This window comes from Typopeltis vanoorti, chromosome 21, assembly GCF_054136105.1.
Source record: "Typopeltis vanoorti isolate ZY-2024b chromosome 21, IOZ_Tvanoo_1.0, whole genome shotgun sequence".
Taxonomy (NCBI): domain Eukaryota; kingdom Metazoa; phylum Arthropoda; class Arachnida; order Uropygi; family Thelyphonidae; genus Typopeltis; species Typopeltis vanoorti.
Window position 1 is genome coordinate 20,343,612 of NC_143569.1, and position 22,388 is coordinate 20,365,999.

Here is a 22,388-nt window from a genome sequence, read left to right on the forward strand (position 1 = left end):
GAACTTTCTTTAAATACCAGTCTTACAGTTCCATATTATCCTTTCCTCACAGAAGTCCTTAAACGACTGGCCACCATGATAATTTCATGTTCACTCTCATCAAATGGAGGCATTGATGCTGAAATGATCATCAACATTGGATAAATGATCAAGTTCATGATTCTTGATTTTCATGCTGTTTAAAGATAAGGTTCCCCCTTGCAAACATGAGTCAAGATGCCATCTATATTATCAACTTTTCATCATTAATGATCATTCTTCTCTTATATTCATAGACAAATTATTAAGGCTAATTTACCTATTCATTTCCTTGTCATTGCCTTCCTCATTTACAGGCCTATAGCATCATTCAGTTAAATATCTTATTCTGTCCACCTTACTGACTTAAAACCATACTGCCATAAAACCACTGCTACTTATTACTTGTTTTTATCTCCTCTTCATTGCACAGGCACAGTTAGTTTGCTATTGTGAATAGCGCTCTCTTCTTACTCATGGAAAACATCATGCTCCTCCATTTCTGTTCTTGTTCGGATATTGACTTCAGACAACTTGTTTTGCTTATACCAATAGTTTCTATACAAATTACTTCACTCATTGTGCCAGTTTCATATCCTTTTTTCTGATACTCTTAGCATTCCTAAACAAACACAGTAACTCATTTTTAAGTCTGTAAGCAATACTATACATACCACTTCTCAGTTGTATCTTTTCCATAAAATGACTATGATCCTTCCTTTTTATTACCGCCGGTAGTCTAATGTTTTCATCTAGAAAGCTACAGGAAAACCTTACTTAACTTGATTAATTGATGAATGATTAATTAATCCATCATTTAACGTTCACTAAGCAAAATCGTGTTAAGTGAATACAATAAAGAATAGGAATAATTATAATTCATCTATCAGCTAGTGTAAATTTGGAACAAAATTACAGTATAAGCTATATTAGAGGATAAAATCATCAAAGTTAATAAAAATCAATTGCTTAAATTTTTATTGATGTCTAAACATTGGATTGAGATACTTTTTTTACAAAAAAATTAAATAAAGATGTTTGAATCCTGATCAACTGTTTCATCATGTCATGCAATTTGCGATAGCTGGTGATCGCTTTATCAAGATTTCAGTGGACTTTGAGGCTTTGTTCTATATCAGGATCAGCATTAAACAAAATCTCCTTAGCACTCAATATTATTGAAAACTACCTCATGTTCTTTTGCAGTTAGCTTCTTAGTCGTAACATTCTCTTCTTGTTCATGCTCCTTATCTTCTTCTTCTTCATATACCTGCTGTTCTTCTAGTTGAAGGAGATCATTCTCACGTAACTGTTTTGAATGGGAATCGAGCAAGTTTTTCACATCTTCATTATCCAGTTCATTAAATCCAAATTCTCTTCCATTTGAGCTGATTTCTTCAGTGATGTTCGATAGTGGATTTTGCTCACGATAAACTAACATAGGCTTGAGTTTAAAGTTGCGTTCTGCATTGCCTCCTAACAAAAGCATAAGACGATCTTTAGATACTTTGTATCCTGGTTGAGATTCTTCAGTTTTAGCTAAGAAAGTTTTTGTTGGCATAAACTTCCAAAAGACACCAGTTTCATCACCATTGAATATTTGCCAATCATCATAATCACCCTCCAGAATTATCCTTTGCAATTCTTCAGGAAACTTGGCCTCAGAATCTTTATAAGAACTAGCAGATTCCCCAGTTATTCTTACATTGTGCAGTCCAGTTCGATTTTTAAAATGGATGTACTATCCTAAACTCACAGTAAAGCTTTCATATTCTTCTTGAAATTTGGTCTCTTTCAATGAGGTAAAAATATTGACAGCTTTCATGTGAATATTCTCTGTACTAAGAGATATTCTTTATTGGTTATAATCCTCAATCCAGAGTAACAGAAGACACTCCATCTCAATCATTAAATGGCTTCTATTTCAGGTGATCGGCATGCTTAAAGAAGCAGTAGCAACTTTTCCTTGTGTTTTGTATTTTTTGTTCTTATTTAATATAGTCCAAACTGTAGACTCAATTTATCCCAGGTCTTGCACAATCATCGTATTACTAGCACCACTTTCATATCTTTTAATGACTTCCAGCTTTTCCACTCGCTGCAGATTGGCGACAAAAAATTGCGTGTAACGTAGAATTTCCCATAATGTAAAAAATTGCGCTAACTGATTCATCAATCACTTAAAGCAGGAAATAGTATCATTTCACTCAATCACGCTAACTGATTATCGCACATATTGAATTTGCGTTAAGCAAGGTTTTCCTGTATTTTGGATTTACTATTTTATTTTAGGTTAGGGGTCTTCAATGCATGGCCCACTTGCCACCTGTGGCCCGTGGAGCTCTTTGCTGTGGCCTGCTGGCCATTTTGAAAAAATAACTAATTAATATTAAATTGCAATTAAATAAAAAATAATTTCAATGAAGCCCATGGGCCACTAACCTATACTGTGGTATTTAGAATTGTGAGATGCTTTCAAGATTCACAAGGAATGCTGTGCATTTGATACTTTACATAAAATCCTATAAAAATAAATATTAAATAGACATGCTTCTTCAGCCATCTACCAGTGCCAAGCGGTACTTAAGTACTAGTACTAACGTCTCAGGTAGATGGCTGAAGCAGTAGTTGATTTGAGTGCGCTGCCTAGTGCCTTCCAGATACATCTCAAGGTTCTCTTTACTTCGTTATTTTCATATAAATACAAGAGGATCTCATTCACAGTCAGTCAGTCGTAAACAGTGTGATATTGTGTATAAGCACACGCAGGTTTGTCATGTCAGCCGTAGCATATTGTGGTTTTATATTGCCAGACTATTTTCATTAGTGTTACACATATTCAGTGGATAATAATCGTTATACGGCCATTTCAGATCATTTTTTGTGTTCACCCTCCATCACTATGGCTTCTACAAGTAAAAAGCATAATCAAGTGATTCTTGTTAGGTTTTTAATGAAAAGTGGACCAATTTGTACTTTTTTGTGCCGATCGACTATAATCCAGTGGTATTTAATTTGTCATGAGTCAGTGTCAGTATCACAAGAATGCAATATAAAATGACACTATGAGACAAAGCATGCATCCAGTTTCAATCACCTTCAAGGTCGGCTTCATGTGGACAAAGTGAACCGTCTCCAAATTGATTTGAAATGCCAGCAGGATACATTTGAAAGGCAGAGGGAAGAGAGCGATGCTTGCATCAAAGTCAGTTAAGTAATAGCTGAAAAAATTGCTAAAAAATCAAAAGCCTTCTTGGACAGCGAGTTTGTGAAAGAGTGTCTGATCGCTGCTGGGGATATTCTATGCCCAAATAATAAGGAAGTGTTTAAAAAACCGAATTTGTCTGGGGTAACAGTAGCAAAGAACGTGTCGAAGAACTTTCCAGTGACATTGAAGGAACTTTAAAAAAATGGTCATCCGAATTTACGTCATATTCACTTGCTTTAGATGAGCGCACAGATGTGAAGGATACAGCACAACTGGCTATCTTTGTCCGTGGCATTGATCAACAATTCATTGTGACAGAAGAACTGCTTGCGTCGTACCTATGAAGGGAACGACAAAAGGCACTGATATTCTTGAAGCTGCCAAGAAAATGCTCCAGCGTTTTGACCTCAGCTTAACCAACCTCAAGGGTGTGGTCACTCATGGTGCCCTTGCTATGGCGGGAAATAACCAAGGGTTTGTTGTGCTGCTACGGAAAGAACCAGAACTAGAAGGAAAAGATTCATACATTGCCACTGTTTAATCCACCAGGAGAATTTGTGTGTGAAATCTATTGGATTTGAGAATGTCATGAAAGTTATTGTGACTGTCGTCAACATTATTAGGGCAAGAGAATTGAATCATAGTCAATTCCAAGAGTTTTTGACCCAGGAGTGCGAAGCGGATCATGGCGATGTGGTTTATTATAGTAATGTGCATTTGTTGAGCAGAGGGAAGGTTCTTAAAAGAGTCTTTGACTTAAGGAGTGAAATAAAGCAGTTCATGCAAACCAAGGGGAATCTGATTGCAGAATTTAACGATCCAAAATGGATGATAGACTTTGCCTTTGTGACTGACATCTCGTTGCATATGAATGATCTAAATACGTGGCTACAATCCAAAGATCAACTGGTGCACGTTCTGTTTGATCACATCAAAGCTTTTGTTTTCAAGCTCAAACTTTGGGAGGCACAACTCGCAAAAAAAGACAACTCATTTTCAGCTTCTTGCTGAGTTTAACTGTTCGTCTCTTGATGAATACACTACAAAATTAACCATGTTGTGGAGTGAGTTCAAAGAGAGATTTAGTGATTTTCGTTATCAACAGTGTTCTTTAGATTTATTATCAATGTCATTCAGTGTCAATGCTGCCGAAATGCCAGGCTCGGTATAAATGGAGCTTCTTGAACTCAAAAACAACACTTCTTTGAGAGAGAAATTATTCAATGGGCCCTTGCTTACATTTTACAAAGGCTACATTTCTGAGGATGCATTCCCTAATCTGTACCAGCATGCTTTGAAGATGTACGCTTTGTTAGGAAGCACATACTTATGTGAGCAGTTCTTCTCCAGAATGAAGCATGTGAAGTCCAAGATAAGAACTCAGATTACAGACCATCTCGAGAATACTCTGCACATAGCGACTCCCAACATTGATGTCAACATCGAGAAGCTGTCAAGGAAAAACATTGCCAAGTTGCCCATTAACATGTAAAAAATGAATGTTTTCTTCATTAAATTATCTTTTTTCAATCTTACTAAATAGCTTAAGGAAATTACAACGTACAATAGAATATACATTAAAATAAATTTTAATACACTTCCAATATTTCGGCAACGTCACGTTGCCATCATCACAGGAACTTAAATACAAGACACGTGCATGCAAGCACAACACACAGTAAATGAGGAGCGAAGCAGGAAGCTATTCTTTCTCCTAAAAGTCCTGATGGTGCCCCCTAGCAGGCAATGTTGGTATTCTTGGCTGATTGGTCTTGGGGCAGTTTCATGCAACCAACTTTGTTGAGGTTTGGATTGTTTCTTAGGGCTGAGGCTGATTCCATGAATACCCTTTCATATTTGAATTTACTACGATATATTATTATTATTATTGTTGTTCCTGGAAACTCCAAGGAGTCGACAGACTCATCGAGGGAGGCCCTAACATTATGTCAAGAACAACTATTCAACATTCACACAGTATCTATCATACCTTGCCTTGAACTCATTCACAGTCGTAGCACCCATAACAGACTCTGGAAGCTTATTCCACTCATTCACCACTCTCCAAGTAAAAAACCTAGCTCTAACACACTTGTCAACCACGCTCTTGCCCAGCTTCCATGCATGGCCCCTAGTCCTCCCACCACCAGTCATATTTTCAAAAATATCTTCTGGATCAATCTTATAAAAACCCTTCAGTAATTTGAATGTCTCGATCATATCACACCTCCTTCACCTATCGTCCAATTTCTGCAACCCACAAATCTTCAACCTATTCTTATAAGGTTCATTCCACAGACCTGCTATCATCTTGGTCACTCGTCTCTGAACCCTCTCCCCATCACGAAGAAACCCTGGTGCCCATAACTGGGCACAGAAGTCCAGATGGGGTCTTATCAAGGCTCGATACAGAGGAACAACAACTTGTTTGTCTCTGCATGTTAAAGTATTTTTCAGAAGCCAAGTGATTTGGTGAGCTGTTTTAGTCACTTTTGCAATGTGCCCCCTAAACTTCAACTCCCTATCCACCAACACTCCCAAATCCCTGGCCTCATCAATCTCGTGGAGTACAGTTCCACCAATGCGATATACTGCTGCTATTCTTTTCACCCCAAAATGCATAACCTTACACTTTGCCACATTAAATTGACATCCATTTTTCCTAGCCCAGTCCTCCAAACTATCCAAATCATCCTGTAAAATTTTGACATCCTGTGCACTCACAATTACTCTACCCAACTTTGCATCATCAGCAAACAAGTGAACACTTCCTCTCAAATCCTTTCCAATATCATTGATGAACAAATTGAAAAGCAGTGGTCCAAGAACAGAGTCCTGCGGCACTCCACTAGTCACAAGACGTCTTTTAGACTCCACTCCTGAATAAACCACTCTCTGGTATCTCTCCTTCAACCACCCTCCTATCCATCTCACCAACCATATATCTATCCCCATCTGCTCCAGTTTACTGATTAGGGTTCCATGTGGTATCCTATCAAAGGCCTTGGCAAGGTCCAGTAGTATCACTGTAAACCCATTACCCATATCCAGTTCAGCCGTCACTGTGTTATAAAACGTGAGCAAGTTACTGAGGCATGATGTACCCTTCACAAAACCATGTTGTCCCCCATACAATATCCCATTTTCATCTATCCAATCCTGTATTCTTTACTTAATTAATTTCTCTAAGATCTTGACAATGATTCCTGATATGCAAATCGGTCGGTAATTTACAACAGCAGTCTTGGAACCACCTTTATGCAGTGGAACTATTTTCCCCTCTTTCCACCCGCTCAGGACTAACCCAGACCTGAGACTCAAATTGAACAAAATGGTCAAGGGTACTGACAATTCTTTAGCTGCTTCTCATACAACACGAGCTAGTATACCATCCAATCCCACAGATGTATTGACATTGAGGTTATGCAATAGACTACTCACCTCCACTTCATTCACCACAATTCCCGTATAATCTGCTGGTTTATTCGTTTCTGCAATGTCACCACCTGGATGATATATTCTTGCAAAGTGCTCACTCAGTAACTCAACTATCTCAACTGATTCAGTTACTTCCCTACCATCAGCATTCTTTAAAATCATTCTGCCATGTACATTTTTCCTTTTACTTGCTACATATCTAAAAAACTGTTTTAGGATTCTCTTTAGCCTGCATGGCCAATGTTCTTTCGTAATCCTTTTTTGCTTTTCTTACCACACTCGTCACCCTTCTGGCCTGCGCTTTATACTGTTCATGTGCCTGCCGGTCACCTTTCTCCTTAAATTCCCTCCATAGTTGTTTCTTTTTTTTTGTAGCTCAAGCTTAATGGTGTTATTCATCCATTTAACCCCTACTTGATTTATTATTCGGATTCTAGGTATACAGTCAGCCATTGCTTCATGCAAGCACTTCTTAACTACCTCCCATGCACTATTAACTTCTAGTCCTTGCAGTTGTACATGCCATGGCACTGAACCAATCAAACTCCTAAGCTTGTCATACTTTCCAGCCCGATAATTCCATATGTACCCTGTCTTAATTGAAAATTCTACACCTTTAGCCACCTCCCAAGTCAAGATCCTATGATCACTCTCACCGATTGGTGGCAATGTGGTCATATTTGTTACAGCCAAATCCTCAGATGTAATTACTAGGTCAAGCACTCTCTGACCCCTAGTATTTTCCATTACATGCTGTCGCAGATAGTTATCCCTTAATAATAAAATCCAGTTCCTTCCTCCCGTGTGTCCTCTCCTCACTCCAATCAATGCGACCATAGTTGAAATCTCCCATAATAATCACCCTCCTTCCACTCATTTCTTCTATTTGCTTGTGCATACTGTCACCACCATCTTTTCCATCACCTGGTCTATAGCAGCACCCAATTGTATATTTAGTTCTGCTAGCCACAATTTCACACCAAATGGCCTCAAATGTGCTCTTTTCTCTATCCTGCAATTCAACTTCTATTCTCCTTGGCTGGAGCTCATCAGCTATCATCAACAATACTCCTCCCCCCATTTTATTCTCTCTGTCATTCCTGAACACACTATACCCCAATTATCGTGGCGGGCATCCAGCGCATGGTCTGCAAGACCAAGTGGCTGTATTGGTGAAAACAGATGCAGTCCTTGTGTTCTGAAATTCTGATATTAGCTGTCCTGCCTGTTTGGCCAAAGTAGGACACTTTACAACTGCAAAGGACTTGGTATACATCAGGTAGGTTCTAAGGGGGGAGGTTGGTCTTTAGTGGAGCGGAATGCCAATTTTTTATAAGGTCTGTAACAAGAAGTTACGTCATGTCTTTTTAGGATTTTTGTAATTTTTTCCATGGTGCCTCGGATATAGGGAATGGTGATGGATTTAGAGTAATCCTTGTTGTGAAGGGGGGGGGGGGTTGTGGTTTATTGGTTTTAATATTTTTTGGATTTTTTGGGGGGGTAGCCATTGGTTAAGAAAGTGTTGAGGATGTGGTTTAGTTCAGTGGTTAGGGCATTGTCATTGGAACAGATGTTTAGCCCTGTTGTGTAGTGTCTTAATTACTCCATATTGTTGTGAGGGGGGGTGAATCGATGGTGAATGTATCTGCCTGTATGAGTGGGTTTTCTATAAACTGAGAAAACCAAGGTTCCATCAGGCTGGCGGGTGACTAATGTGTCTAAGAAAGGAAGGCAGATGTTTTTTTCTTCTTCCAGGGTGAACTTAATTCTGGGGTGTTGGTTGTTTAAGTGTGTTAGGAAGGAGAGAAGTGCATCAGAGCAATGTGGCCAAATATCGAACACATCATCAACATAGCAAAGCCATATGGTTGGTTTTTGTGGGGCAGCGTTTAAGGCTTTCTCTTTAAGTTTCCATATAAAAGTTGGCCAAGGGTCGGGATATTAAAATTTATTTTAATGTATATTCTATTATGTTGTAATTTCCTTTAGCTATTTAGCAAGAATGTATAACCAACGTCTAAGCCTTTCCACGAGAATTATCTTTTTTCAAGTATTGTTTGTATTTACATATCATGAACCCGACTCCTACCTACACTCTTAAAGCTGAGTTTGTTCATTTTTATAGGATTTTATGTAAAGTATCAAATGCACAGTGTTCCTTGTGAATCTAGAAAGCATCTTTCAATTCAAAATACCGCAGTATAGCTTAGTGGCCCCCGGGCTTCATTGAAATTTTTAATGCGGCCTGCGCTGTCTGAAAGGTTGAAGCCCCCTGTTTTAGGTTATTTTATTTTGTATTATTATTATTATTATTAATTTCAAACTTTCATGAAGTCAAAAGACTCATCACAGAAGGTATATACTGTAACACACACACAAAACTCATCAAGCTGTGCTTTAAACTTATTCATGTGGTGCCTGCATTCATCACAGTTTTAGGCAATGCATTCTACTCAACCACTCTCCATGCAAAGTACCTCTTCCTCACTTCTTTGCTCACACCCTCTCTATACCATTTCCAGGAATGGCTTCTCTCTTTCATTCTATGAAAAATTAACCTGTTAACAATATTTGAATATGGCGGCAATGCGACGTAAGATAATGGCGTCCAAAAATACGACGCCATTGTTCAAAAACTGTAGTGTGAGAGAGTTTGTCCGGTGTGATGTGTGTGGAATGTATGCATTCCCGAATGAGTCTGGAGTATGGGTTGAAAGTGATAGTGGTGGGAGAATGTGTAGAAAGTGTATGCAAAGTGAGGAGTCGAAGTATGTGTCAGGTTGTGAGACAGTTATGGTTGAAGAAAGCCAGAATGCGAGTGAAAATAGTGGCTCGATAGGGAATTGCGGTGTACAAGATGGCAATGTGAGCGGTGATCTAAGAAAGAGTGAGAGCAATTATACAGAAAAAGAAAATGGTTTGAATGATAAAAAAAATGAATTATTTGTAGGAAGTGAGATCGCTTGGCTGCGCGCAGTGATACAAGATGCGCAGCGGCAATTAGAGCACCTGCAAAACTCTTTCCAGAGTGATTCGGAAATAAACAGCTCACGCTGTTTATTTCCGAATGAACAGAAATAAACAGCGTGAGCGAGTTTCCGAAATGAAGGAGAGAGTATTGTATGGTGACTCGTTATTAAGAGGAGTAATAGATGGGAGTGTAACTAAATCGTACTTGCCGGGTGCGAAATTTAAGGATGTAAGTGAGAGCATTAGAGTGCAAAAACAGAGGGTGAAAGAAATAACAATTGTGGCTGGTACGAATGAATTGAAAGGTGATAAATTTTTTATGAGAGAGGACTTGAAAGTATTGTTAAAGGTAGCGAAAGAAAAGAGTGACAGAGTTAGAATGGTGAGTCTGTTACCACGGTATGACAGAGAGGAGTTTAGAAGGAGGGCCATAATCGCAAATGATATTATGCGCAGGTTATGCGGACGGTGTGGTGTGGAATTTGTGGACGTGTGGAATGAGTTTGATGGGCGAAAGGACTTATACAAGATGGATGGACTGCATTTGAATGGACTTGGTGTGCGGAGACTGGAAAAAGTGTTGCTGAATGAAGTGAAAATGGATGTGCAGAACCAGGGAAACTAGAACTACCAAGGAAGGGGGGAAGTGGATATCCAGACATCAGTGAGACAGTTGAGTGTAAAAATGTATATAATGTACCTGAGCCAGCAATAAGGACAAAAAATGGGAATGGGATATTTAGAATAACGCATCAAGATAGGGGTGGGACAAAGGGAACACTGCAATTCATGTATACTAATGCCAGGAGTATTAGGAACAAGAAGGAAGAATTTTTGGCCTTGATTGGCTCTTCCTGGCCACAGGTTATTGGCATTAGTGAAACATGGCTGACGGAAGATGATATAGTTAGTGGGATAGAATGTGTAGGTTATAGTATGTTTAGGAGGGACAGAGAGAATAAAATTGGGGGAGGGGTGTTATTGATGATAGCTGATGAACTGCAGCCAAGGAGAATTGAAGTATTGCAGGATAGTGAAAGGAGCTCATTTGAGGCTATTTGGTGTGAGATTGATACTGGCAGAATAAAATATACAGTTGGGTGCTGCTATAGACCAGGTGATGGAATAGATGGTGGAGATGGTATGCATAAACAAATTGATGAAATGAGTGGAAGGAGGGTAATTATTATGGGGGATTTCAACTATGGTAACATTGATTGGAAGGAGGAGAGGACACATGTGAGGAAGGAAATGGATTTTATTCAATTATTAAGGGATAACTATCTGAAACAGCATGTAATTGAAAATACTAGGGGTGTGAGAGTGCTTGACCTGGTAATAGTATCTGAGAATTTGACTGTAATGAATATGACCATGTTGCCACCTATTGGTGAGAGTGATCATAAGGTCTTGACCTGGGAGGTGGCTAAAGGTGTGAAATTTGTGATTAAGACAGGGTATATGTGGAATTACCGTGCTGGCAAGTATGACAAGCTTAGGAGATTGCTTGGATCAGTGCCATGGCATGTACAACTGCAAGGGCTGGACGTCGATAGAGCATGGGAAGTGATCAAAGAGCATTTACAGGAGGTTATGGCTGATTGTATACCTAAGGTCCGAATAGTGAAACAAGGAGGGGTTAAATGGATGAATAACACCATTAAGCTTGAGCTGCAAAAAAAGAAACAACTATGGAGGGAATTTAAAGAAAGGGGTGACCTGCAGGCACACGAACGGTATAAAGTACAGGGTAGAAGGGTAACGAGTGTGGTAAAAACAGCAAAAGCCGATTATGAAAGGAAACTAGCTATGCAAGCAAAAGAGAATCCCAAACAGTTCTTTCAATATGCTGCAAGCAAGAAAAAACTGTACATGGCAAAATGATTTTAAGGAATGACGATGGTAAAGAGTTCACTGAACCAGTCGATATAGTGGAGTTACTGAGCGCGCACTTTGCAAAAGTATATCATCCAGGTGGTGACGTTGAAAAAATGGAGGAACCATTAGTTTATATGGGAATTGTGATGAATGAAGTGGAGGTGAATAGTCTATTACAGAACCTTAATGTGAATACATCTGTGGGATTGGATGGTATACCGGCACGGGTCTTGCATGAAGCTGCTAATGAATTATCAGTGCCCTTGACCATGTTGTTTAATCTGAGTCTCAGGTCTGGCTTAGTCCCGAAGGCGTGGAAAGAGGGGAAAATAGTTCCACTGCTTAAAGGAGGATCCAAGACTATGGTTGCAAATTACCGACCGATCAGCATATCAGGAGTCGTTGTCAAGGTCTTGGAGAAAGTAGTCAAGGGAAAAATACAGGAATGGATTGATGAAAATGAGATACTGTACAGAGGACAGCATGGCTTTGTGAAGGGTAGATCATGCCTCAGTAATTTGCTCAAGTTTTATAACAAGGTGACGGCTGAACTGGATAAGGGAAATGGGTTTACAGTGATACTGCTGGACCTGGCAAAGGCGTTTGACAGGATACCACATGGAATTCTAATCCGTAAACTACAACATATGGGAATGGATATAGGGTTGGTGAGATGGATAGCTGGGTGGTTGATGGAGAGATATCAAAGAGTAGTTTATTCAGGAGTAGAGTCCAAAAAACGGCCTGTGACTAGTGGTGTGCCACAGGGTTCTATTCTTGGACCACTGCTGTTTAACCTGTTCATTAACGATATAGGGAATGGTCTAAGTGGGACAGTTCATTTGTTCGCTGATGATGCAAAGTTGGGTAGGGCGATAGTGAATGCAGAAGATGTCAAAGTCTTGCAAGATGACTTAGATAGATTGGAGTTCTGGACTAAGGAGAATGGATGTCAATTTAATGGGACAAAATGTAAGGTTATGCATTTCGGAGTGAAAAGATTAGCAGCAGTATACCACATTGGTGGAACTGTACTCCAAGAGATTGATGAGGCCAGGGACTTGGGAGTGTTGGTGGATAGGGAGATGAAGTTTAGGGGGCACATTGCGAAAGTAGCTAAATCAGCTCATCAACTCACTTGGTTGTTGAAAAATACCTTGAGGAGCAGAGAAAAACAAGTTATTGTACCTCTGTACCGAGCCCTGATAAGACCTCATCTCGACTACTGTGCCCAGATTTGGTCACCTCGGTTCCTTCTTGATGGGGAGGAGGTTGAGAGGATCCAGAGGCGAGTGACTAAGATGATAGCAGGTCTATGGAATGCACCATATGAGAACAGGTTGAAGATTTGTGGGTTGCAGAAACTAGTTGATAGGCAAAAAAGGGGAGATATGATTGAGACATTCAAATTGCTAAAAGGATTCTATAGGATTAATTCAGATGATATTTTTGAGATCAGGACTGGTGGTGGGAGAACTAGGGGACACCCATGGAAGCTGGGCAAGAGCGTGGTTAGCAGGGGTGTTAGAGCTGGGTTCTTTACTTTTAGAGTGGTAAATGAGTGGAATAAGCTGCCAGAGTCTGTTGTGGGTGCTATGACAGTGAGCGAGTTCAAGGCAAGGTATGATAGATACTGTGAGAATGTTGAACAGCTGTGTGAACATGATGTTTAGGGCCTCCCTCGATGAGTCTAAGGACTCCTGGAGTAGCCCGTGGTAATAATAATAATAATAATAATAATAATAACAATCTTTTACAACTTGTATGTCACAATCATATCTCCTCTCCTCATCGATTCATGAGGAGCTGCAAATTGCATTCCCTCAATCTGTCTTCATACCCCATATTCCAAATACTACATACCACCTCAGTGAGTCTTCCCTGGATCCTTTCTAATATATCATCATCACATGAAAAGCAATTGCATAGTAATCCATATGAGGCCTAATCAAAGCCATATAAAATGGAGCCTTAACCACAACAATGGAACTATATCCATATTAGTCACATAAATCTAAAAACATTTTAGATTTATTTGGCTAATATTTAGTTTTGAAGATAGCTGTGTATGAATAATAAATTGTCAAAACTTGATTCACAAAAAATAATTAATATTTAATTTTTAATTTTTATTTTTTAATATAGATTTATTAAATATATGAAGAATATTACAAGTGATAATATGAAGATAGCATTTAAAGCAGAGGTTAGTACTTTTTTTAATATTTAAATATGTGCTTGAATGCTTGTTTTGAAACAGAAGAGAATGGAACAAAATTTATCACATTACATGAATATGAAATGCATAGTTGAGTTAGGAATATTAAATTAAATTAAAGATGCCAAGAAATTATATTCTTGTTTAATCATTTATCCAAGTGTAAGTAAACAGAGTTTGCACAGAGAAAGGATTGAACAAGAATATAATTCTTTGGTCTTTAATTTAAATTGTAAACAAGTGAAAAAAACTTTCAGCAACTAACTCTAATCTAGAGTATTTTAATAATAAGTTGTTACACCTTTTGACTACAGTAATCCCTCAATTAATGCACCCCTGATTAGTGCGTTTTCTATTAGTGCGTCATTTTTTTTCAATACCCAAATTTGATTAATGCACCTCTAAAATTCGATTAGTGTGCCCATATACATCTTAAAAATAAATGTTACAGATTTTAAAAATTTTCTATCTATCCATTTTTTATGGCTATTTTAAAAAATCACTCACCTGAATGAAATAATTTACTTATGGATTTAAAGCATTTTACAAAGTTATTTTTAATGGCATAATACACTACTTCCATGCACGCTATGTATACTATGTTCCAAATTTTTACCGCCAAAATTTATGTCATCTGCTAATTACATAGCATTTTCCTGATCATATCTCGTACCTCCTTTGCAATTATTTTCCTTACATTTTTTTTTTTATTTTAAAGTATTTTGCCAACCTTTCATCATGAGTAAAAGAATTAGTGAGCAAAAAAGTGAAAGTGTGAAAGCAATTCGAAACGTAATCTTATTGGAAGGAAAACTTGAAATAATAAAGAAAGTGAACAAGGCAAGTCCAGAGCAAAGATAAGACAAGAACATAAAAATGGGTGAATCAACTATAAGAGCAATTTTAAGCAAAGCTGCTGAATACAAAGTATCATAATAATTGAATTAAAGAGACCTTTGTACACAGATCGAAGATTGTAACCAGAAATGGATCCTGCTAAGAACTGACCTTTAAGTCTCTTTGCAACCTTGAAAGAAAGGGCTATCAATGATGGAAAAGAAGAATTCCACGTTAGTGCTGGGTGGTTTGAGAAATAGCCTACATAATGTTCTAATTACAGGTGAAGCTGCAAGTGCCGATAGGGAGGTGGCCACAAATTATCCAGAGATTTGAAGAAAATTGTGTAAGAAGGGGTCTTTTGTGACCAACAAATATTTATTGTCGATGAAACTGGCCTTTTTTTGGAAGCCAATGCCTTCCAAGACTTTTCTGGCTAAATCAGAGAAATCTCAGCCTGGTTATGAAGTCGAATGAAATTACTAGTAGCAATATGCGATCCATTTAGAAGCACATTCTTCCACATTGTGCAAATGATTTTAGAGGCTTTTCAAATGAATCTAAGTTAATTAAATCTCATTCTGAGAAACTGAGTGATTCCGATCTGCTAAATTTAGATGCACAGTGGGAAGATCCTGAAGAATATGAAGAAAATTTAATCACTGACAAGCCCAAAGAGATTTCACAGAAACAAATTTAAAATATTTCTCGTGTAGCTGAAACTTTTAAGTAGCAATACTTAGAGACATCATCACATTTTCTAGGCAACTATTTAAGAATTTTGCTAGTCAGTAATTATCAGTATTGTTGATTACAATGGTAAAAACAAAGAACTTTTTGAGTTTGATAAAGGGTTTAGCATGGGTACCTGTCTGGCTGGAACCAAGTATTTGAATACAGCCATATGAATACTGGCAATGCACAGTTTTTCTGTATACATATGCCAGGAGCTATATGAATAAAGGGAATAAAAATAAAGTCTCTCCAAAGATAGTTGACACTTTGTTAACTGAGGAGAATGTTCTGCCATTGATAGAACTCAAATGGTGTAGCATATTTTTGCATGATAGGGAAGGTAAATGTAGTGGTGGAGTGTTACTCATGTTAAGAGATGAAAGAATCAGAGTGGAGAGGATTATGACACTAGTGACTTAGAGAGTATATAGTACAAGATAGATATTTACAGGACATGATATTCAGTAGAATGTTGCTATAGATGATGAGCAGGAAATGTTTAGGGAAATTTTTTTGGAAAGTGCAAACAAACCAAGTGATTATTATGGTACTTTAAGTATAGCAATATAAACTGGACAGAGGATGGCATACAGTAATAAGGTAACCGAATATTTGGACTTCTTTAGGAACAACTGTCTTAGGGATCATATGGAGAGGGACTATGACAGAATCCCAAGAAATATTTTGGCTGCATGGTGTTGTGACATCTTTCTTCTTCGTTGTGTGTTCTATTTCGCCCGAATGCAGTTTTCCAATTTAATTTTGTTATTCAGTCATGAGACAGTCTAGGCCTAATCTCTATATGGGTAATACTGTACAAGAGTTAAAACAATAAGGGAGGTTATCGATGAGGTTGGTAATTTCCTAACTAATTCTTTCTGCTAATTGATTCCATTTTCGAACACAAAGAAAATTTATATTTAATTGCGCTACTCTGTGTCCAAAGTTGTAAGAATAATGTTAAGGAATCAATCATCAGCAAGTACAATGCTACAGTAATCTAAATAAGACAGAACTTTCCTTAATCAAATTGCCTTAAAGTTATATAGCAGTTGTGGTTCTCTAATCTTTCCTTACTTTCACATTAAATAGAGTTCCCGCTTAGATCCGAACTGTTAAAATGAGCGGTGCAATGAAATGAACTCAGGCAAGCACAGGATTCAATTTAAATAAAAACATTTAATACTCTAATACATGAATTTATATTAATCAAAGAAGATCTAAATATAACTAAAATGATCATGAAATAAAGAAGTTCTTATTAAGACATTAGTAACTTCACATTTGAGTATATTCAGCATGGTTAAATTCTTAACATATAGATTTTTACCCTTCTTAGAGTTATAAGCTTCTAAGCACAACTTTTAGACAAAGGTTATCTATTCAATATACTTCAATTATCGACTCTACTTAGCCTTTCAGGATATACAAATCGCATATCGCTAAACACACACCAAGGAATTCTAAAGTCCTGTCAATCTATTTCAGTAAATCTTATAACTTATATTGATATAAGTTAGAAACTAACTTATATCACGTTCCCTTGGAATAATCTTTAAGACATCATACTTTCAAACTTGAACTGTCATTAAGGCATTACACCACCATCATCATCATCCTTATACCCTCTTTTACCTTGAGGTGTCGAGGGTCCATTGATCATCGGACCTCACTCCGTTTACAGGATAAGGTGGTCAGCCTTATGCCCCGGTGTATCCTGTGGCCTGTAGTGTTGAGTTCTCAAGGCCAGTTTGCCTGCTTTGCGGGATGAAAAACCCCAGAATAAACTGGGGAAAAAACCCTGCTGTCCACGCCCAAGACTGGCTAACTTGGCTATGGCTGAGGAAGATCCTTCAGCTCCTCACGTCTCTGACGGGAATCGAACCTAGGACACTCCTTCCCCAGGCATATGGTTGCGAAGCGCATAGCCACTAGGCTAACCGCGCGGATAAGGCATTACACTTCTCCTTTATTGTAATTACATTCACAAAAGACATAGAAAGGATTTCCTTACCGGGACGATTCATATACTTTGCCTATTATCACGTGTTCTGGAAAACACTTCCTTGATTCTCAATAGCTTTCTCTTTCAGGTCACTTTAGTTCGATAGGATCCAGATTCACCCTAGCGCTCTTGTTGGCTCGGGAATTCATGCTTTCTTCACTCTAAAAATGTCTATCCTTCAGGTTTCCTTGGCAATCCCTCTCATGCCTCTCGTCTTTCACAATTACAAGACGAGGGAATTAGAATCAGGATACAAACAAGAGCCCACGAAAGAGTAAGAGAAAAACAGAGAGATCCCTTGTCTTTTCAACTCGGTTCCTTATTTCGTACCTCCTTTCTCTCCTTATTCAACAGCACAAGTCATCTCCTTCCTTCTTCGTGCCAAAATCTGTCTCATGTATCTTTGTTAGCTCGGCATAGTAACTAGCACCAAAATGTGTACTGGCGGATATCTTCATAACTTCATACAGCACTTAATTTCTGTTATACTGGCTATGTTCTTGGCAATGGTTTACATAAACGGACTAAGTGCCGAGTTTCCGTGCACAGTTCACATAGGATATATATGCTCTACAAAGAATTAGTATAGGATAAATAATTAACAACTATTAGAATTATTTTATAATTATTATTTTATAATAATTATTATTCAGAGAGTTATTTTATAATTATGGAATATATATATCAGTAAGTGAATAATTTACTATTTGTCTGATGAGCAAATTTGGCTCAGGGAATGGCAGACTATGTTAAATCCTGAATGAAACACTATTATATTATAATTCCTTTCATTCAGAATTTTGGCTGCATGGTCAGTAGGAGAAAACATAATAGTGTACAAATTTCTCTTCCAGATAGGCTCACCAAAACAGATGACATAGCCAAGCTATTTAATGATCACTTTATTAGAGTGTTTCATCCTGATAAAGCAGGCTTTACTCCTAGAGATTAGGAGAGGTGAAATGCTAGAAGTGAATATATTCTGAATTCTGAGTACACTAGATGCCACTAAAGGGGACAAGATGGAATTTCACCATGTGCTTTGAGGGAATAGTGAAATTCCCTCAAACTTACTTTGGAACTGACAATGCCATTAAGCACCTCTGTAGCACAATTGGAAGAACGACGGTATATTGTGCTCTTCGATTGGATTTGGCCTAAGTTCGATTCTCGTCGCGACGGAAGAAATCTTTATCTGGACAATTGAAAATCGTCCAGATAAAGGTGAGTTAGCCAATCTCATACGGAGGTTGCAGGGTTTTTTCTCCCAGAAACTCTGGTTTTTCATCCCGCATACAGACAAATCAGCCTTTCAGAACACAAGTAATTTACAGACATAGAATACCAGTTGTGGTGGTGGGCGGTAGATGCCGTTGATGGAGATGATTCGTAGTAGAGGTTCAGTGTAATGGTTGAGATATTTGTAGGTGTGTACTCCCACAATGAGTCTTTGGACTCCTTGGGGGTGTCAGGAATAATAATAATAATAATAATAATAATAATAATAATAATTTAGCTGCTTAATGAAAGCTTGCGGCAAAGTTCCTGGAGTGCAGAAGAAGAAAAAGAGCCATTACATAAGAGTGGTGGGAGAGTGGTAATTTCAAACTATAGGCTAGTTTGTATTTCTGTTGTGGTTGTTAAGATTATGGAGAATTTGGTAAGAACTCATATACAGAATTGGGTAAAGGAGGGCATTTATTTATTTATTACACAATATTATTTATGCAGGTTGCATGAATTTGAAGAAGTGCTCTTGTTTTAGTTATCTCATTGCCTTTTACCACAGAGGAAAAAGAGTGGTGGATTAAAAGTAAGGTGTACATCATTTTTTTGGATTTTGCAAACCCATATGATGAGGTGCTATATGACAAGTTGGTTTTTAAGTTGCAACATATGGGTTTGGATATCAGGTTAATGGAGTGGATTGGTAACTAGCTTTCTAATAAATATCATAAAATCATAAAGGAGAAGCATTATCAGGGAATAGGAATGTTACAAGTGAAGTTTCACAGGGTTCAGTACCTGGACCATCACTGTGCAGTCTTTATGCAAATGATATTACTGCTAGACTACAGGGAGACATTCAGTTGTTTGCAGAGGATGTTAAGCTTAGGAGGGTATTCGTAATAGTACTGATGTTGGTTCTTCAAAAGGATTTGAATGAGATGGAAAGGTGGGCAAATGAAGAGGTGATGTCAATTTAATAGGAATATATTGGAAGAAGCAAGGGATTTTGTGATGACTGTATATAAAAAATTGAAGTTCAGAGGATATATTGCAAAGTATGTCATAATATAGACAATTACTACAATATTGAAGAGGAATTGATCATGAGAGATAAAAGGATGATGGCAGTCCCTTTTTATAAAGTTTTGATCAGACCACATCTGAATTTCTGCCCTGAGATCTGGTCATTGGGATTTGTAAGGGATGAAATGACCTTGGAGAGTATGCATAGATGGATAACAAAAATGATATCAGGACTGTATAATATTAGTTATGGAGAAAGAGACTGAAGGCATACAAACTATAAAGTTTGGTAGATAGAAGAAAAGGAGGGATGCATTGAGGGTATTTTTGAAGATGTTTGGCTGGCATCGTTTGAGTTCCTCTATGTTTTTCCTGTGAATCGAAAGTTTACTTCACTGATCATTAGCCTGGTTATGATGTACAAAATTGATACCCATGTCTCCAGATATAATCGCTATGGATTTTTGGTTGTGGAAGTATTTTCCATCCTGGAATCTTTTTTTTTTCCTCTCCTACAAAACAGACAAACTGTTTAGAGAGCATGTTCATTTACAAACATAGCAGCTTATATATACATTATCATATCTCTCATTTTAGTTGTTATTATTATTATTACATCACACCTCCAGGGAGGGTATCTGCTCTATAACTCTTCGTCTCACTACTCCACCAACCTTCATCATCAAATACCAACACCATCTACTACCGACTACCACCACTAGTACTTTCACAAACAATCACAAACATCCATGCCCACAGCAGGATTTGAACCTGCAGCCTTTTGGCTGGAGAACAGATACACTAGCCACTCGGCCAACCAGGCCGGCAAGTTAACTGTGAGATTTTAGGGAAAGACAATATGTAGAATATTAATTAAAAACATAGATATTATTTCTTGGAAAATTCCCATGTTACTCCTCTTAAAAAACTATTATTTATATGGCTATTTTAGCCAGTTTCCATTTAGGAGTGTCCCTTATTTTAAATATATTGGCTTTTTACTCGAGAATTTTTTAGGGCATTATAAGTGTATTTTAGAGGTAAATATATGCAGACTAATAAAGGAAGAAATTTTGCACATACTACCTTCTTTGGATGTTAGGATGTCTTTGTTCTCCATATTTCTGCTGTTAGGCCAATAAAGCAAGGGTAGGAAAGATGGGGGGGGTATTTGAGGCAAGGTGGGAAGATTAAATTAGAAAACCTGGGTTTTTTTATAAAAATAATATATACATATATATATATTATTATATTTATGGGCGCTTCCTTTGGGGAAAGGAAAGGATTTATGGGAAACAGGGCCGGGGGAGAGTGTTAACTGGGTGCGAGCTGTTTCGATCATGTATCGTCATCGGAAGATTTTGGGAAAAGTTAATTAAAAACTTTAATTAATACTTTCTAATTTTGGTAATGCTACATTACCCTCTTCAGGGAATATAAAATCATGATATGTGCACACAGGCACTAACACTAAACAAACATGGCTGAAGAAAACAACTGAAGTTAGTCTTAGAGTCCTAAAGGTACCCCTTAGTGGGCTAAATTGTGCTATCTTGGCTATTGGGCTGATGCTCTTGGAATGCAAGCTTCCCATATTTGGGGAAGTCTCATGCATCCAAATTTGTTGAGGTTTTTTAGTTATACTTGACAAGAAATTATATTATTTTTTAATCCTTTATCTATAAACGTAAGCTAACAAAAGTTTGTGTGTGAAGTATCTTCACAATTAGTCTACTTGCATATAGAGACTATTGATTTCACAGAAGTTGCCTTAGTATCCTGAAGAAAACATAACTGACAATTTCAATATTGTCACAGAAGTTATAATGTAGGTTTCTAGTGAAGTGAAGTCTGCAGAGATTGATGTTTATTAGAAGGTTGCAATATGTAACCCCCCTCCCCATGACAAATCTTTCTTGTTGGGTATCACCTATGCTTAACTAAATTTCCAAACAAGGTTTTTTTAAGATGTTAAAACCATTGACACTGTAAGGTAAAAGAGGGAAAAAAGGAAGAAGAAGAACAACAACAAATATGTGTGCATCCTAAAAAACAAGATTTTGCTGTTTGTTCCTAGATTAGAACATAGAGTGTTGAAAAAGAAGATTGTAGCAGGTTTTAGTGTCCTTTACAGTTGTGGTGTCAGTACCCAAGGAAAGTAGCAGTGGGAAAGAAGAAAGTAGGATTTTGAAGAAGTTGTAAATAGCATCACTGTCTCTAAGGGCACCCACCACATTATCTGCATAGGCCATCACTTTGGATTCCTTCATAGTGGGCAGTACAGCAATTCCTCTTACATCATGTATGAAGTTGATTTTCTGAAGAAAAGGCTCAAGGACTAGTGCACAAAGAAGGTTGTTGATGGGGTCTGATAATGTTTCATCTAGAGGCAAGTGGAGCTGTTGTTATAGGCTCTCTCAGTTATAGAGTGAGTGCCCTTGCTAACCGTCACTTTCCTGAGGATGTGAAATAAGAATGAATGACGGACATGTGCAAAACCTCAGTTTAGATCAATGGAAAGCATTGCCAATTAATAATGTTTGATATATCAGTTGGAGTATATATTTTAAGAGGAGCATGTTAAATTCTATGAAATGGTCTGGTACACCATACGCTTTTTTGGCTCTGGATTATCTCGATTATTTAACACATGGGTGAGGATCTTATATTCCATTTGGTAGCCTGATTGGCTCCAGTTTTTAATTTGAGAGGGATACCTGTTGACTCTAGGAATAAAGGCAATATGGTACTTCCTGAATTTGCTTGACACATTTCTGCTGGACTGGAAGGTGTTAAATAATGCCACAAGAATGGGAAGAATGAAATTT

At 37.7% G+C, this 22,388-nt stretch overlaps 1 protein-coding gene across 5 annotated transcripts in view; it reads left to right on the forward strand.

The window, feature by feature from the left end:
- The window catches only part of LOC150094664 (NPC intracellular cholesterol transporter 1-like), a 672,338-nt gene that overhangs the window by 283,962 nt on the left and 365,988 nt on the right, over positions 1-22,388 (forward strand). For all 5 annotated transcript variants that reach the window (XM_090411086.1, XM_090411087.1, XM_090411088.1 and 2 more), the window contains exon 10: positions 13,658-13,718. In XM_090411086.1, the coding sequence (XP_090267212.1) occupies positions 13,658-13,718 (61 nt within the window). The remainder of the gene's footprint in view (positions 1-13,657; positions 13,719-22,388) is intronic.